This window comes from Phalaenopsis equestris, unplaced genomic scaffold (assembly GCF_001263595.1).
Source record: "Phalaenopsis equestris unplaced genomic scaffold, ASM126359v1 Scaffold001091, whole genome shotgun sequence".
Classification (NCBI taxonomy): Eukaryota; Viridiplantae; Streptophyta; class Magnoliopsida; order Asparagales; family Orchidaceae; genus Phalaenopsis; species Phalaenopsis equestris.
Window position 1 is genome coordinate 272,633 of NW_018165530.1, and position 13,842 is coordinate 286,474.

The window sequence follows — 13,842 nt, forward strand, 5'->3', positions numbered from 1 at the left end:
TTAGCCCCCCCCCCCCCCCCCCCCCCCCTCCTCTTTTATTTACATTTCACGTACAGATTTAATCTTCAACACAATTATTTGACGTTGTAATTAAGGGTTATTTGGGTATCGTCTGATAGTATTGCGGTGACAAATTACAGAATCTTCACCCCATTCAAGATCATTTCCTCACATGAGTCCTCATATGTCATTTCAGCACTTCAATGGTTGTTTTGGAGCCATTTTTGGTGTTATTTTTCTTTCTTTTTTGTTTGGGTATACTTTGTACTTTTTTACCTTTTTGTGTGTGTTGTATACCTTGTAAGTGGGTTTTGCACCCACTCACTAAATTTTATCAATAAATTTGTCTTTAAATATATATATCTAAAAGAACTCCAACATAATTTAAACGGACATTCCTTAACCAACCAATCAATTTTTTTTTTGTTTTGATAACATGCCGTCCTAAGATTAATAACAATCATACGAAAATAATTTTTTGTGCTCTTAGTACTTTTCCATTGAATTTTTTCCGCTCTTCATACTTTTCCATTACTATTAATAACACGAAGATGAAATTCATAGTTAGTTTTTTTGCATTAGATTGAATTAATTCTCCAAAATTGACGTAAATTTTAAGCATATAATCCATTACACTCTCTACCTTACAAGTATGATTCATAAGTTTGATTCCATTGTAGTCTAGCATAATCTCAAACATCTTCCTCTAAAATTTGATACAAAATGTTTTGTCTCCAGTTATTTAGCATCTTCAACAGTTTTAAAATTTTCAATTAAATTTATTTTTAACAAAACCAAGATGATATACCTCATAACTCTCCAAATATTGATAGGAATCTCATCTAGGCCTAATGATTTATCTCTAAGCCTATTCGAAAGCTGATCCTAGATCACCCTCTTTGCAATGACTTTTAATAAATATCAATATTTTTTCATAATATTTTTCAAAATAATTTCTTCCTAAAACTCCTTTACTAATTCCTAAAAGAAGCATTGTTCTCTTTTTATGAGACGCTGGAGCTCGTGAATACCATGTCCCGCAATTGAGGGGTTCTTCCTTTTCTGGAATGATCATGTGATGTGATATCGATGAACTAAGATCAAATCCCACCTCGATGGAGAAGTTTCCACGGGATTTTTGCGATCCCGCAAGTGGGGTGATTGGATTCTGCCTTGTTTCGCGCCGAATCGGATATTTGCTGGCTATTTGGTGTTGTTGATCTTTGAGGGGTCTCAATTTATTATATTTCTAAATTAGAAATAAGGTTTATTAACTTGAACGATTATTTATATCTTGTTATTTCCTAAAAAATGTTGTCTCGCCGCTCTGCTAGGGTTCCGCCCCATGGCGAACCCTAGTGTTTCGATCATCACTGCTGCCCCGATCTCCACTCTCACGGCTTTGGTGGCGTCGATTGCGGCAGACCTGCTGCGTCGTCCCGCAAATCCGCTCGCCAGAGTTCGCGGGCTTCCACTGACGCTAGCTCGCTCACTTGACTTGCCTGCGCTCGTCATTCCTTCGCGCCCAGCAACGCAAGGCTTTCCTCCTCCGCGCTGCTTCGCGCCCTACGATGAAACCGCGGCGTGTGCTGCTTCACGCCCTGTGACTAAACCGCGGCGTGCGCTGCACCGCGGCGGGCGCTGCTTGTGCTGATCGACGGCGTCTGAAATGGCATCAGCGCGTTCCTACGCCGCCGCCCTCGCTGGTGATAACCTCGTCTCCGCCCCTCTTTTCAATATGTTTCCACAACGATACCATGACAATTTTGTACTTGGCATTGAAACCAGAAAACTTCCCGTAAAAACGGCAAACTTGCAATCTTTCTCACTGAGGCAGAGATCTCCACCCTAGATGCGCCCTGCTGACTGTTCTTAGTAGGTAAGTTTCTTTATGGAAACCCTAAACTTGAACTAATTCGAAGGGACTTTGAGCAAATGAAGCTGAAAGGGGGTTGGAAGATCGGTAAATTAGATGGTCATCACATTCTTATTCAATTATCAAATGATGAAGACTACACTCATTTGTTTGCGAGAAGACTTCTTCGAATACAAAATCAGGTGATGAAAGTTTTAAAATGGACGGTGAATTTTGACACTCGTACTGAACCTCCTACAGAACCTCCTACAATTCCTGTTTGGCTGCGTTTCCCAGGTTTGAAGATCCATCTTTTCGATCAAAAGCTTCTCTTCGCTTTAGGAATGGTATACGGTAAACCCCTCAAAACTGACACGCCTACAGTGAATCTAACTCGACCTTCAGAAGCCAAAATTTTGATAGAAAGGGATATTACTTTACCTTTTCCGGGAGAAATATGGATTGACACACAACATCAGGGATTTTGACAACAAGCAGAACTTGAACAAATACCACTTTATTGTACTCACTTCCGTATGTTTAGACATTCTCCTCAATGTTATCAGTTGCATCCAAATTTAAAACCTTCAAGTAAAAACGCTTCTGGATCTGCCCCACCTCATACCTGTCCCTCCTTCGCTCCTGAGTGCATTCCACAAACTATTGAAACACCGGTTGACACGATGTCACCTCCACCTCCCACTATCGAAGACAATACTCTCTCTGTTCTTCCGACTGATATATTGGCAGATGGTTTACTTGGGTCTGATAATCAGGATAGTATTGAAGCTCCACATCCCCATGATGCTTCAGGTGTTGAAGAGACATGCTTACCATCTCTCCAGAATCAGAATGTTGTTACTGCTAGTCAGGAGTTGAAGGCTCATTCTCTCCTACATGCCCAACAATCTGTTGGCCACACCGATCAGATGAGCCAATCCTCAGATGAGGAATGACAGGTTTACACATCTAGAAAGAAAAAGAAGAATGGAGGCACACCCCAGCTTGGGAACTTAATAGATGATACTCTAGTAACTTCGGGTAATGAAACGACACTCAGCAATTTGTTAGCTGTCTTCGGTCCTAGAACCAGAGGTAGAGGCAAGACCAAGTTGGCTCGTGCCTAGCAGCTTATTTCCTGCAAGTTTTGTTTTTTTTTTTTAATCTATATTTCATCCTTCTAGGATGCTAGTGTCTGATGTATCGTATGGGTAGGGCACATTTTCTTGAGTCTTCTCATACAACCTCTATGTACCTTTTCAATTTCAATAAAATTAGCCCTTGGGCGTTTATTAAAAAAATCATGTTATTTACTCTTTTTTTTTTTACTTTTGGTTTTATTTAAGTATTTTGGAGAATATAATCTGAAGTGGGGTATCATATTTCTTTTACTAGTGTGTGTAGCTTGTTCAGAAATAGGTGAAGACATCCTCGACATCCATACCTCGTCGTTTCATGATTATTCCTATCATTTTCCATAGGAACAACTATCAAATGATGTCTATCGATACCCAAACGTTGTCAACTTGTGGTGTGTGTAGCTTGTTAAGGAATACATGGTGAACGTCCTCAACATCCGTGTCGAGTCGTTTCATGATTAACCCCACTATTTTCAACAGAAACAACCATCAAACGTTGCCTTTCCATACCCAAACATCGTAATATACGATTTCTATCTAAAGTGGAGTATCCTCTTTCTATTGCAAGTGTTCTGTGTGACTTGTTCAGGAATATGTGAATATCCCCGACATCCGGACCACGTCGTTTCATGATTATCCCCGTCATTTTCAACAGAAACAGCTATCAAATGAAGCCTATCCATGCCCAAATGTCGTCAACTTGTGGTGTGTGTAGCTTGTTCAGCAGCATGCGGTGAACATCCTCGACATCCATACTGTGAAGTTTCATGATTATCTGTCATTCTCAACAAGAACAGCTATCAAACGACGTTTATCCATATTACATACCCAAACATCGTAATATATGATTTATATCTAAGTTGAGTATCCTATTTCTTTTACAAGTGGTGTGTGTAGCTTGTTCAGGAACAATTGGTGAACATCCCCGCCATCCTTATCATGTCGTTTCATGATCTTCCCTGCCATTTTCAACTGAAACAACTATCAAACGACGCCTATCAATACCAAAAGCGTCAACTTGGTGTATTTTCGTCACATCCTTATTCCACAACCACTTTCCCACTAAATCTCCTTCCTAAGTACTTTCTAAAAGCCTTATAACAATATTATTTGGTATTAGAGCTCAATAAGCCCTAGATTTTAGAGTTGTCGTCTTTAACCCAATCTAAAATTTAAAAAAAAAAGTATCTCCATTATACCCAAACTTTCCAACCACAATTCCTAGCCCTAACCCTAAATTTTGAAAATCCAATTTTTCTACTTTCACCAAAATTCCACCCTGACATCTGCAACCAAAATCAAAGCCTCAACCAACCTTGGTTTGCAATCTTGCATCCACTGAAAATTTGATAAAAAAAGTACACAATGTCGCCTTGGAGAAATCTACAAAGAGGAGCCAAGAGCTTATTATGGAAGATATTACAGAAATAAAACATTAAACTGAAACAAAGATTTACAGCTTTTGAGAGCAGAATTCAAAGGTCACCCGTAGCCACAACAGTGACTCGTCGGATCGAGAAGAAGTGAATCCCTTCCATCGGGCAATTTCCAGTGATGAATAACCAATACCCCGGTTATTTGACATGAAGAATCAAAAGAGAAGCTAGGATTTTAGAGTGAAGTTTGACTTGCCGTATTTTGACGATCTCATGGATCTAAACGAGTTGATTGAGAGGCTTCAAGGAGTAGAATGAATCTTTGAGTACAAAGGTGTTCCACCAGACATAATGGTAAAGCCAGTCTCCATTAAGCTAAAGTAGAGCGCACCACTATGATGGGAGAACCTAAAGCATCTGTGACAATAAGAAATGAAAAGCAAAATCACTGCCTGGTTATAAGATGAAATCGGAGATGCAGCACAAATGCCTACTAGTTCGTTAAAAAAAGGACATGTGCTTGAGACTTCATCACTTGTAGTAGCAAGATCTTTTAGTAGAGTACAAAATTGAGTTCAAACATCTTTTGTTGAAGTGTAAGCAAATATAGCCAAAGGAGAATACCATAGTCAGATATATGAGAGGATTGAGATCATCTATTGACAACGTGATATAGTTACAAACCAATTAAACAATGCAGGATGTCTAGACACTAGCCCTGAAGATAGAGAAACAACATAGCAATATTAGGTCCACATCATCCTTCAAACAGATTTAAGCCACCAGATCAAAAAACAAGAATACACCTAGTGGAGCAGCCAAGCCGGCCCGCCTGAGGAAAAAACCAATACACAGTGGAGAAAAAGCGGAGCCCACTAACACTCTCAGATCTGTCCAAACCAAGATATGTTTCAAATGCCACAATTTTGAGCACATTCCATCAAATTGCCCAAATTAAAAAATGGTATCTCACTGGGGAGGGAACAGTTAAAAAATGATAACAGTATAGAAGATGATGAAGATATTAAAGAGAAGTATTGGTTTGCAGCCGAAGAGAGAGAAATGTGAATGATTCAAGCTGAGCTCGCGAGAGAGACTCCACCAAGATTAGCATTGGTTGTCTTAAAAGATGGTGAGCTCAGTAAGTTAATACCAGAAAAGAAACAGCCACTGTTGAGAGAGTTATTGAATGCCCTAACAGATAGTTCACCACTTGAGTGGCTACCATTGAAAGAGATTCAACATATCATAGATCTCATTCCAGGATTTGTTTTGTCCAACCAACTCGCCTATGGGATACAACTAGCCGAGAATGAGAAGTTGCATAAACATGTTACACATTTGATGGTTATAAGCTTGGTTAATGAGAGTACAAGCCCAAATGTAACTCCGGCTCTGATTGTGCCAAAGAATGATGACTATTATTCTATTAGGACATTCTCTGGAATGACGTATGTGTTTTAAAATTGCATGGAATGGATGTAAGCATAAATTTTATAGTGGGATTGCCTCCAACACAGCACAACATACTTCATTATAATGTTAATAGGTCGATTCCATAAGTCTTCAGAGAAAAAGGTAAAGCCTCTTCTACTTGGGGAGGGGGAGAATGAGGCGGGAGCACATGAATATCGTGTCCCATGGCATCCCACTCATAGAATCTTGTCATTGCAGGATTCCACCTGTCGCGGGATACCGACGAATTGGGATTGAATCTTGTCCCGACAGAGAAGCTTCCACGGGATTTTTGCTATCCCGCAAGTTGGATGCGGGATTCCACCACGTTTCGAGCTGAAATAGGGATTTCATGCCTATTTCCTCCTAATGATCCTTGTGCAGTCTCAATTACTTGAGGGATTATTTGTACTTGTTAATTTCCTATCTTTTTAGACTTATTATTTTCTTTATGTATTTTGGAGATTGTAATATCTGATTTTTACCTATAGAGTATTTTATAATATTCCTTTTATAAGTGATATGTCTGTAGCTTGTCTAGGAACAGGTGATAAACCTCCTCGATATTTGTGTTGCACCGTTTATTGTTATCCCCATTATCTACAAAAGTGACAGTCGGGCTGAACGACGCCTATGCCTGCCCAAACAATGTTGAACTCCAGTATTTTCATCCCCTCGTTATTCCACAACCATTTCCCCAAAATCCCCTTCCCAAATACCTTCGAGAAGCCTTAGAATGATATCATTATGTGTTCATCTTTAACTTCAATCCCATTATTTTCGCTTCTAATGCACTAACTTAATGCAATCAGTATATATTTTATCCCTTGCCTTGGACATTCTCTATATCTCATTTTATCCTTCCTTTTTATCATGCTTTTAATATAAATTATTAAAAGATTTAACTCTTGTTTAGTCTTACAACGCACATTTAGAACTATCTTTCTTATAATCATTGTCAACTTCAGTGCTATTCATTATTCAAACTTAATAAAAATATTTATTTTCCTTATTAACATTTTGGGCCTCCTCACTCTGCTACCAAAACTCATGTTCATTGTATAATCTATCTGACATATATCCTCAGACCTATATGGCCATTCCATCACTGAAATTAGTCATATTATCTCACATCCAATCCAGCTCAACAATAGAATTCTAATTTTCCTCTCTTGACACATCCCTTACAAGATTAATATTTTCGTATTTCAAATTAAAACATCCTATATTTAAGCAATTAATTAATTGCAATCTTTATAACCTTAAAATATGCATGAATAAATATTAATTAATATTATGTAGTCAAACTCTCTCTTGGGATCACCTTACAATCTTTGCAAGCAAATTTCCTCCCTTCTAAGATAAAATAAGTTTGTTTGTCATTTTGCAATTCCACTTTTATCAATAATAAGCGTTCACCTTATTTCTTAAAGCATATATTCGTTGTTGTAAGTGCATAAGCAACTGTGAAATCAAGCACAAATCCATCAGTTACATTCTATCCCTATTTCATGCCCATCATGAACTTTCTCATAGCCCATCCTACCAAAAACTATAAAAATATTTAATACATCACTGATAAATATCATTTTTTCTTATATCTGTCATATTAGTTCATCTATCTCTTCTCGAAATTAGATTTTTTAATTCTCTTCTAATCCTGAATTGAAGAGAATAGGCACTAACTATATTTATTATAATGCCCTCATAGATAAATATATTAATTATAATCACATTATAAAAAACTATATTCCACTTAATAAATTTTATTTACGACTTGTTATCCAATATTATATCAACCACATTCCTAATGTTAAGACTTCCAATATACAATAGCTCAAATACTCCCAAACATCTTTAAATTTTTCTAATTCCCGTTTGTTTCTTATAAACAAACAATATTTAAAGTCTCATTCAAAGTCCCTAAATCTATGTTGCATGTCTAAAGTTAGCACTCGGCTCAATTAAACCGTCCTTGTCGTTAAAATCAATTTATGTTGCATTACTCATGAGACATTTAAAGGTGACATCTTTGCAAACCCTTGCCTATTTTTTACCAAAATCGGTATAAATTGTGATGTATCACTTAAAAATGACATCCTAACAAAATTATTACCTACTTCTCACCAAAATCATGCTAGAATGGTGTGCTATTTAGAGAGAACATCTAATAATTTGCGCAATTTAAATTTAGATTCATTTGATTTGATTTCTCCTAAGTTTTATAATTAGTAATGAACAAAACATTAACTTTCAATATTTCTATATGAGCTTATTCAAGTCTCAAATAAAAAACTTCAAGTTTACATGATCTTTCTCAAAACACCATATTCTAAAATACAATAGATTAAATATGCAGAAAAGGACTCCATAGTTGAAAGTATAAAGAATCCTATTTTAATAATTTAGCTATTACAAGATTTCTTGTACGAGATTTACACTATTTGACTTGATCTACTAACTAAACAAGGTAAAAAAGGTAAAAATTCTAAATATCCATCAGGAACATAAATAGAGACTATTAATGGGCACGGTATGGTAATGATTTATAAATTAAACAGGTAAATGAATAAAGATTAAATGAAATTTCGAGGTATGCATCTTGCAATATTTTGAGCACCTGCAACAAATTCACTATGAACAAGAAAAAAGAAAATTGGTACTTGTTGCATGCTATACACTATTACATATTTATATGTTTTGTAAGGAGTGAGAATTGCTAAGGATCAAGTGAGAACAATAATCTAACTATTTAACCCTAAACACATATCTTCCCCACCCTTTGGTTAACGGGTGAGGGTCAATAGGAAGTATGGCCAATAACATTTTTTAAAACTAATTGAAATGAGGTTAAGCCCATTATTGCACTCTGAAAATTTATACCAAACTCGAGCAACTCTAGTTCAAAATTTCAAAACGTAGATTGATTTTAAATAAGACACTTCCCCAAGATTTTACCCTCTTGTGAAGACCTTAATTTTTAGTTTAAGGTTTCCATAAACACAAGCTTTTATACTTGATCACCCCTCTCAATCATACGAGAGTTTTAATTAAGATTAGTCAATAAGCACTACAGTGCTTTGATTTAGCAAAAGTAATTTGGATTAGGAAAAGAATATATTGCTATCCGCATATGATGTATGACAAGGAATAATGACCAACCCAATTGAGATCTCATTAGTCCATCATCTAAGTTATCATAAACCCTAATCTCTTAGTTAACACAGATAGTCAACCCTACCTAATTAAAGAATCACTATCAACAATAATGAGTAGTGTCATTGAAAAGAACTCCATAGAATATGATGAAAGTTTGTCAAATTGCCTAAATTTAAGACAACCTTATTAGTGTGATTTATAGCTCAAAACTCATAAGTTTATCATTGAGAAACTAGTATATGATGTTGTCATTGTAATTAGGTTACAAAACAAATCATGGGTGGCATGCCACATTCTTACTAGCATGTGATTTTTATGTGTGGCCATAGACATTAGTTCCTGTGAGCTTCGACTAAATAGAATTTTATTACACCTGATAAACTATTGCAGAGGATGAATGTATGACTCTTTGAATGCAAAGTTGGCTTCAATTTGAATGAAGTTCCCTCAAGTTATAATTTTGCTTTGATTAAGCCCATCACCAAAAAAAGAGCCCAAAATGTCTTAGAATTTGAAAACATGTTTTCGATGAGAATCCTCATTGGTTATCGATAATTGTACCAAGCATAAGGGAACATTGCTAGAAACATTTATCCTTACAATCAAAAGCATAACACTTAATGTAATGATATTCTAATAACCAACCCCACCGGGGACTATTGCTTGAGGTGTTTGTCTTTTTAATTAAGAGCATGATGTTAAGTTGTAATTTTTTCGATTATAATTTTCTGGCAGTCGAAATCATTATCCTGATGAAAGCTTAAAGTGTGTCTTCATGGTTGAGTGCTTTATTTAGATGATAAATCCTTCTAGTTGTAATATTTGAATAACTACACACGGCATCGTCGAAATTAAGACCTTATTAGGTTGACACATTCAATCCAATCATACGATTCTTAAACCTCTAGGATGCCTACTTTAATTTGCATTTTTGGGGCTTGTTGAATTGGAGGAGCTTCGCGAACTTAGTTCAATAAACATGTGTGTAAAGTGAAAGCCTAACATGCACAAACAACTTTTGCCAAATTAGTGAAGAAAATTGTTAGTAAATTAAAGAGCTCAAACATCTTTTTCTCGTTTGGCTCTAGGTTAGAGAATTAACCATTCTTTTACTTTCTAATCTCGACTTGCTAAAATTTTATGAGCTTTGAAATTCTTCTTCCACGATCTTTGGAACTCTTTAATAGGCCAAAGTTATCGACATTTTATAACTTCACATTTTGTGTATTTTCGATTCATGTACATGTTGCTCCCTATGGTTATGTTCTTCTACTAACCTTGCCTGTCAAAGGGCACTTGGAGTCTTCAACTTTTTGATTTCTTGTGGGCAAATTTATTGAAATTTAAACCCATTTGTTGAGATATTAATAATTGCTTCAAGGGTAAGAAAATAGAAAAACCTTGTCTTGATTTGTTGGTGATGGAGTGGTGACCGAGTGGAACTTGATTTGTATGGTCGATCAAAAGAATATAACTCAAAGGACTAAACTTGATTGCTTTAATTTCATTTTGAGGGGCTGGCATATTGGCACCAAAAAAGAGATGTTAATAAGATTTTTTTTTTATCTTTTGTTTCTATGTTATTGTTTCTATTGTGAGTAATATTTAAGACTCACATCACACTAGAATTCAACTTGTATTACCTATTCTAGACATACGCAAATTTTATATTCTTCTTTATTTGCTACATCAATTATGTCAATCATGAAAAAGAAATTACGCTTTAAAAATTGTCATGCCATAGGCCCTACCAATTATAGCCTTCATAAGAAGAGGATAAGGACATAGTCGGTAATCAAGTTATGGGTCATGCACCCTCATCTATAGAAGGTCGGGCACAAATAGTTTATGGACCCACTAACAACTCTAATAATAGAGAACTTACAACCCTACACTATATGTATGAATAGGGCGGTCTATGGACTCGTAATTATTCCTTCGCAATTTCTACAATAATTGGAATGCAAGCCCTAGCAACTCTTCCTATAACATGCAAAGGATAAGGCCTAGTAGACCCTATATATTTTCTTGATATTCATATTGAATTCATTATATCCTCAAGAATTTAGTATTTATATAATTTATAATGGGTGAAAAATAGGGTTGTATGATTTGCTGCAGTCTCAAAAAGGTCCTAGACACTAAACATGATTATTGGAATTATTCAAAATTTTTCTAAGCTTCCTTTTTTAAAAAAGTTTTTCATCCATCTATTTGTGCTTGTTCCTTTTGGCCTTTTGTAATTTAGCATTTCTTCATGTTTCAAAATTTCTCTGTTATTTTTGATATTTTTGTGCTTTAAAAAATATGTAGTGTCTAATTTAGAACTTCACGACCTACTTTGCAGAAGCAAGGACATAATCTTTAACGCAAACACGGAAAAAAAAATAAGATTTCACAACTTTTGAAACAGAAAAGAAATAACGTTCTCATCAAAAAGTGTGAAGGGTGAACCCCTTCAATGCAACTTGGTTTGTGTCAAGGATTTATTTAGGAGCTATTCAGTTCAAATTTTTAACACTAAATTGATAATCAGAGTTTATAGAGATGCATATGTATGCATGTTGTAACACGCTTTTTTTATATTGTCATACACTTACTGATATGTTGTATCGCATGCCGCACCACTTTCCACATTTTATGATACACCAATTTGAATGCTTTATGACAAACTATTTTGTGCACTTTTCAGCACACCATTTTGTTAGCACCGTTTTGTTCATTTTCATCAGTGTTTGCTTTTGTTTGAGCCTTTATCATTGGTGGCAAGTTACTAAATTTGTGCAAAATAATTTTATATTAATTTTTCTTAAACGACTTTCAATATAATTCCTTTTTGTTTTTTTAATATTGCAACAAACATGTGTTCATGCTCATCCCTGATCGTCTTTTCACTCAGCATTCATATAATTTTTTTCCAAAGTTTAAAGTAAAATTTAGGAACTATTCTATCACCCCCACAAAAGGTGATGGAAGTAGGCAATCTCATCATGCTGATAAAAGCATCTTCGATGCGATGCATGGGACACCACAACCTATGAAATCCATTCAAGCACACTAATAAAGGTGATAAGAGGTTTAATGAGGGGTAATTGCACAAACTCACAAAATATCTACCCAAAATTGTGCTCCATCTTGCATTAAAAGACGTGAATGGGTTGCAAGTAAGATACCCATGAACTCCATCCCAATTTTGGTTCATCTTAGTGAGGTTTTCCCAAGCTACCCAGCAAAATAGTGGAAAGGGAGAGGTAGACAAAAAGCTTTTTTTTATCTGAGTGATTTTGCCTGAGAGCCTTTGCAAGAGAGCTGAAGGGAGAAGAAAAAGCGAGGAACACTTTTACAGAAGTTTGATCAACAATCAAATAGTCCTAAAACTTTATAAAACTTAATAGCTGAGTAGTTCCATGTAGCAGATTGACATCATTGCCTTCGATATTCCAGTTTCACACCCAAAAAGAGGCTAACTAAAAAAACGAAGGACAACAATATTCTACATAAAAGTTTCTATCCTCTTATGCATAACTTGATATGCCTCAAACCTTTCTACGTGGAGATTTCACAGTGAGACTGCTTTAGCAAGAACCGCTTAACATAAATAAAGAACATGTAGAGAACAAAAACGTAGCATAAACAGAAGCTTTACAGCGAGTTAAATCAACAGCTAAATGAAATAATTACTCACAGGCTTTAGAGCTGAAAATTCTCTTGCTAAGAAAGTTTTCAAGTTGACAGTTTCATGATATGTTGAGGTTTGCCGAATCATATCCAACTCCTCTGGAGCCCAAAAAATCTGAAATTATCTTGCCTGTCAGTAATATGCATAATAAATGCCACGTCATGCCAAGAACTTTCCATATGAATTAACTTAAAAAGTAATGAGACTCAAACATAGCTTATAAATGAATCCCGTAGCTAAATGAACCCTTGCAGAATCCCAATAAAAAAGCAATTAATGTCCCTCTTAAAAACATCAACCTAATAACCAAAGCAAGGGAGAAAATATGAAAAGATAATTTTTGAAAAAATTATTGACCATATGATGGGTGGTAGACTTGTGCTGCTTACCCTCATACTTCTTGAATTTCTTATATTTTATAATCCACCTATACTAATTATTTGTTGTAGAAAAAAACTTGAGTGAACAAACCAAATAACTAACTTCATATGAGCGAGGATCCCAAGCACAAACTTGCTTAGAATCGGAGAAAGATTAGCTCATTTCATTTTAATATCCTACATGACCTCAAGAATCATAAATAAACAATTCAATTGAATATGTCATGGCTATCAGATGCTTTATGAAATACAGTCCTTCATTTAACTTCCCTGTCATGTTAAGTTAAATCTCATAGTATTCGAATGAATTCAAAAAAACTAAAAAACATCTTCATTAGGCTATTTACATCTTGAAATACATAATCAGCTTTACGAAGTTTCTGCAGTGCAGTCCTACATTCAACAACCCTGACCCGTTCAGTTGAACACTAAAAAGGTAGAATAGTGACATCAGTAGATGTGAAAAGCATGTTGATTAGGCAATTTCATAATTTTTCAAAGGAATGACAACAGTTAGAGATAAAAAAATCATGTCGCAAATTACAGATCGATTTCACACAATAGGCATTTTTAGTTTTTAAACAAAGGTCAGAGGCCATGCAAGGACCTGTGACCTATAGCCCATGAAATTAACATTTGAGAGTTTTTTGGTAGGTCATTCACATCTTGGAAAAGTATATTGTAGAACATATGGGTGATCCTCAACATAAAATTTTATTAATCTTTAGCATTATCCTAAGTGTCTGACGCGGGGAACTTAGGGGAGGCCTAACCCGATTGAACAGGCCACTAGGGTCAG

At 35.6% G+C, this 13,842-nt stretch overlaps 1 protein-coding gene across 1 annotated transcript in view; it reads right to left on the reverse strand.

Moving 5' to 3' along the window:
* LOC110033101 (fructose-bisphosphate aldolase-lysine N-methyltransferase, chloroplastic) overlaps positions 1–13,842 on the reverse strand; it is a 70,345-nt gene that overhangs the window by 37,776 nt on the left and 18,727 nt on the right. The window contains exon 5 of the mRNA XM_020736970.1: positions 12,670–12,777. Within this exon, the coding sequence (XP_020592629.1) occupies positions 12,670–12,777 (108 nt within the window). The remainder of the gene's footprint in view (positions 1–12,669; positions 12,778–13,842) is intronic.